At 42.5% G+C, this 5120-nt stretch overlaps 1 protein-coding gene across 1 annotated transcript; it reads left to right on the top strand.

Annotated features, from left to right (window-relative positions):
- The first annotated feature begins 1607 nt into the window (after window positions 1-1607).
- On the top strand, window positions 1608-2839 carry LOC134044731 (interleukin-8-like). The gene is made up of 3 exons (XM_062494084.1): window positions 1608-1671; window positions 1848-1983; window positions 2752-2839. The coding sequence occupies exons 1-3, from the start codon at window positions 1608-1610 to the stop codon at window positions 2837-2839; spliced, it is 288 nt and encodes a 95-aa protein (XP_062350068.1).
- The last annotated feature ends 2281 nt before the right edge of the window (window positions 2840-5120 follow it).

Below are 5120 nucleotides of genomic sequence, written 5' to 3'. Positions count from 1 at the left end.
ACCTGATAAAGGCCTACAGAATTATGAAGGCAGTGGAAATCAGGGATAAGGCTCAATATCTACTTTTTGTTGTCCTGTAGAAGAATCAGGAGGCAGCAAATGAAACCAGATTCAGACTACCAGGGATAAGTCTCAAAGACACTTAATCTTTTCTTACCCTTTCCTAGACACCTCCTGATTGCCACGGTTGAAGAGGACAATGCCTAGGCAGACCCCAGGTCTGACAAGCAAGGGCTGTGGCTGGGGGTTTATCTGTTTATCTTTTAGCTAATCCATCTGTATTTGCTGCAAGATGTAAAGTGAGGGGAAAGTCAGGTGCTTAATCCCATAGTTTCTGGAATAGCTGCTGTTCAGATCATATGCTCCAAGGCTATTTATAGACAGTGGTAGATATGGTAGTACCAAGTGGAATTCAGTCTGGCATATGTAAATCTCCGAGACCCTCATGACCAGTCAGAGAAAAATGACCTACATTAATTCATACCTGGCCCTATGCTTTGTTCCTCTGACTTCCCCATACCCTGGCAGAGGAACAGTAATGGGAGTCCTTAATGTTTAACCCAAAAAAGGCCAACTTGTATTGCAGTATTTGTGTCTACTGTTAAATGAAATGGTTGAACACCTCTGACTTTGTTTGAATAACCCTTCTTCATTATTCCATCTTCAGCTTTCTTTATCTTCATCGTAATCAGAATAAATATTCTCTTTACAGGGTCAAATTTAATTTTTCAAGAGTGCCTCATTTTATTTCAGAAGCAGAATTCTGCAGGAGCTTTTAAAATTTTCCTTTGCCCAAATTCAAAGCAGCAAATAACTAAGAAGTTTTTGCTTCAGCAGAAGTAGTCATCCTCAAATAACAAAATCCATCTTAGGTTAGGTAAAGCAAGTCATCGTATCATATTTACATATTCTATGTGTTCTCAATGGTACTACAGAGTCTCAGTGGTACTACTGTATATTTCAGTGAAGCTAGATTTGAATTCACCAGAAGAATACTGTAAGTAGTTCTGCTAAGGTTATCTCAACATAGAAGTGTTTTTTTTGTTTGTTTGTTTGTTTGTTTTTAATGCACATGAATATAAAGAAAACGAGAGCTAGTGCCTGTAATTTCTAGAATTATTGGCTCTATCTCCTGTCACGTCTTAAAATGGAAAAAAAATCACATTGAAGTCAAAAGACACAGAGGTGGAAAACCACAGAGCAAATGCCTTCAACCTGGAGTGGAGAGTTACAAGGCGGACACAAGCACAGATTAAAATTATCCCAAGAAATTGCAAACTCTCTGCAGACTCCACACAGCTCAGTACAGGACAACCCCATGTGTCTCGACTCCATCAGGTGCTCTGTGCTGAGAAGCGGTTTTGTGGTCACGGAGGGAAAGGGGCTTACCGACTCACTCACCTGTGACTCAGTGCACAGCAGCATCTTGCAGGCTCGGAGTTTCCGTGCCTGTGACCCACCCGTGATGCCGGAGTGCCCCGCGGGGCACAGGGAGGATATAAACACGGCTGGCCCCGAGCACAGGCACTTGTCACCCCGGGATCTGCCAGAGCTCCCTCCACCACAGAACCGGGCCAGGCCACACGAGGAAGGCACGCTCTTGCATCATGACTGGCAAGGCAGAGGCTGCTGCGCTGATGCTGCTCCTGATCTCAGCACTTGGAACACAAGGTAGAGAAACCCTTCCTAAAGCTCTCCTGACTAATGGTCAGAGCAAATGCTGATGGGGAGACACTGTGCTGCCTTACCAGTGCAGCAAAGGACTCTCGTAATGCTGTCAGCAAAACACCCCATGTTGTGCTTCCTGTGAAAGTAGTGAAACACTCCCCTTTTTTTTTGTTTTCCAGGCGCGGCAGTGCCACGCTCGGCCATTGAACTCCGGTGCCAGTGCATAAGCACCCATTCCAAGTTCATCCATCCCAAGTTCATCCAAAACGTGAACCTCACCCCCAGCGGACCTCACTGCAAGAATGTTGAAGTCATGTAAGTGTTTTGCAAAACTTTCCTGATTACTTAACAAGAAGAAAGCAGATGTTGCTCTCGAGAGGGTGTAAATGTTCTGTGAGCCGTGCGAGCAGCCGGCAGAAGCAGCTGCTCAGAAAGAGGAGCAGCAACATTCCCTGCTACTGCAGACAGCATGCTACATGTTGTGAATTGTGTTGTTGTTGTTGTTGTTTTGCCAATCTCTGCTTTTTAAACGCATGAAATATATTGACCTAAATTCACAGTCATCAGGTAGCAAATAACTTTCTAAAACTCTGAACTCTACTGACTTGTGAAAATGCATGGAGCCATGCTGAGCAAAAAATCAAAACATAATTTTTAAGGGCTAGGTCCAAAAAATGATCACCCTTCTACTCAAGTCAATGAAAAAAAACCAAAAACTACCATTACCCTACAAATCATTCCAGTTGCATTCCAGAACTTTTAGTGTCAGTACAATTTCTGAATCAAGATGGAAAGATTTACCTCTTCAGTGGAAGACTGTTACAAACATAAAGCCAGTTGGGGGAAAAAGCAGTTTTGAAAAGAGGGAGAGTCCTGCAGAGGGTTTAATGCATCAAACAAACAGATATTAGAAGATACTAAACCAGTGAAAAAGATCCCTTTATGTTAGGCTACATCCTAAGTTTATACAGCTTGAAGTGGAAAATGTGTACGGTATCGCTAGAATGATGTTGTGAGAGAAAGGTGGCATTGCCTTGGATTTCACTAAGTCACCCCTTTCCCTTCCTTTCTTCCCTGTTGCAGAGCTACCCTGAGAGATGGCAGAGAAGTGTGCCTGGAGCCCACTGCTTCCTGGGTGAAGCTGATCATTAAGGTCATTCTGGACAAGTGAGTCATTTCTCCTCAAAAAGCACAGCTTATTGAAAACCGGTACTTTAATTGAACTATCAAACACAGATGGTGTGAAGTGCTCCAAAATTCTGTGTCCTTGAGCAGTTATTTCCTTTTGTGTTCACTAATTGTGACAAACACTGTGATTGCTTTGAGCCTTAATTACAGCATTAGCTATTGAAGTTTTACTGTGCCACACATCTCTGGGAAGGTTATGCTCCTTTCCCCTGAGGCACAACTGTTTTGAAAACTTGCAGCACAACTGCTCAGAAAATCCAAGCATTACCTGACTGGTTTTCTCATGCTTGCGGCGGTAGAAAGCAGCAATCAGTTTTTCAAATAAATGGCATATAGATAAGTGGGGGAGTGGGGGGAAATCAGGCACTTCAAACCAGTTGTCAAGGGAAGCATCAAACCATGGCAATTCGCTGCTATTGAACCCCTTTGGGAATGTTATGATGTACCAGTGTCCCTTGGGTTCTGTCACAGCTTTTCAGGGTCTTGGGCACAGAAGCATGAAGTGCTAGTCTTACCTGTTGTATAGTCGATTTTTAATAGCTTCCTTTTCCATCTTCTTTCTTTCTAGGGCCAACACCAAGCCTGAGACGGTGTCCTAAAACAAAGAATGTTTTAGGACAAAGATGTCCTAACTACTCCAGGGAGGCAAAAATAGGGAAGGCACTCACCCAGCTTCTGAGAGCTCACCTCCTCTGGCCTCCTACATTCACAGTGTCACAGCATTTAGAAAATGTACTCCGTGGTACAATACTTTTAGTCTTTTAAACGGGTCTCATTATGTCGGAAAGCAACTACTTGCAGCAAGGAGGCAGAAAAATTGGCTTGTGAAGGAATATGGAGATAATCCCGGAATAATTTTTGCTAAGAACAGCTGGAACAGTGCAGTGCATACCCAGCGGAGCTTTCACTAAATGACACCTTCCCTTTTTGCTAACAGTTTAGGAAAAGACCACAGCTTCTCCCCAGCAAAGCATGGACAGGTAACTTCAACTGTACCTGGGTCCCTGCCACTCACTCAGTGGGCCACTGGCTGAAGAGGGGAGCTTCCAGACTTAACGTGTCTAAATTCTGGCACATCAGGTTTTGTGTCATCATTTTCAAGATATTATTTATTGTGAATGAGTGTTGTGATGTTGTAAACATGTATTTTAATGTCATCTTTTTGGCTAGAAAAAGCACTTTATTTATTTATAGAATAATATTTATTTATTTATTTATTTATTTATTTATGTTTACATACCTAATAAATGCTTGTTGAAATGTTTCTGCTTCAGTGTTGTCTGTTATTAATTTTCTTGTTGGAACAGAGAACTCGAAAAAAAGAGGAAGCATTTTCTTTCAGTTTGTATCACATAATGGGTTCCCAGAAGGGCAAGGAAGGCGTGTGAGTTGTGAGGGGCAGCAAATTAAAACGGCAAATTGTTGCCTCTGTGAAGTGTACATAATTAACAATCAGAGGAATTATGAAAGCTATCTACTTTCTTCTCCTCTTCTTGTCAGACTCAGGGTTTTCAGAAGTCTGGATGATAAAATTTACAGATAATAATGAACTAATACTGGTTAGTCACAGAAATTGCAAGGCCATAGCAGTGTGGGGCTCTGACAGCGCAGCAGCTGAGAACATGGCAATAAATAAAGGTTTTCATTAACTTAAATAAACAGGGAAATCTGATAAACATTAAGGAAGTCCTCCGTAATTCCAGTCAGAAGGGAGGACTATATCAGGGGAAATCCTAAGGAACAGAACTCCAATTATATGGCCTCACACCTACCTGTAGCACAGCAATTTACAGAGGAATGTTGAAATTCAAGCAGTGAACACCTGAGAAATTAGAAAGTTGAGCAAATATTTTGATATTTGTTTAGGTTTGGTCCTTTCCAACAAGCAGCCACTCCACATTCTGCACAATCAGCTCATGTTTGCTCATGGTGCAAGACATACAGGGAGTTTTTGGCAGTGTTTGAGCAAGTTCTTGTGCAAGTGGACAACTGTTCTGACCATACTTTCCTCCCTGTCCCCACGTTTGCCCCTGTCCCACAGCACAGCACTGCGCAGCAGCTAGACCTCGGAATGGGAAGGAGTCAAAGTTTCTCAAGGAGACAGGTTTTGTTCAGACTTGTCTTACAAGTCTAAGCCTTCCTGTTAATAATCCCAAGGGATTTTTACAAGCTGCCTTCTTTCAGAGATGTAATTTGGAGATAAGGATGTCGCAGGTATGAGCCAAGAATGGGGACAGGTTGGGAAGGACCACTTGATCTGCACA

Source organism: Cinclus cinclus, chromosome 5 (genome assembly GCF_963662255.1).
Source record: "Cinclus cinclus chromosome 5, bCinCin1.1, whole genome shotgun sequence".
Taxonomy (NCBI): Eukaryota; Metazoa; Chordata; class Aves; order Passeriformes; family Cinclidae; genus Cinclus; species Cinclus cinclus.
Note: the sequence above shows the minus strand (reverse complement) of the source record. Positions and strands in the feature narration are given on the sequence as shown.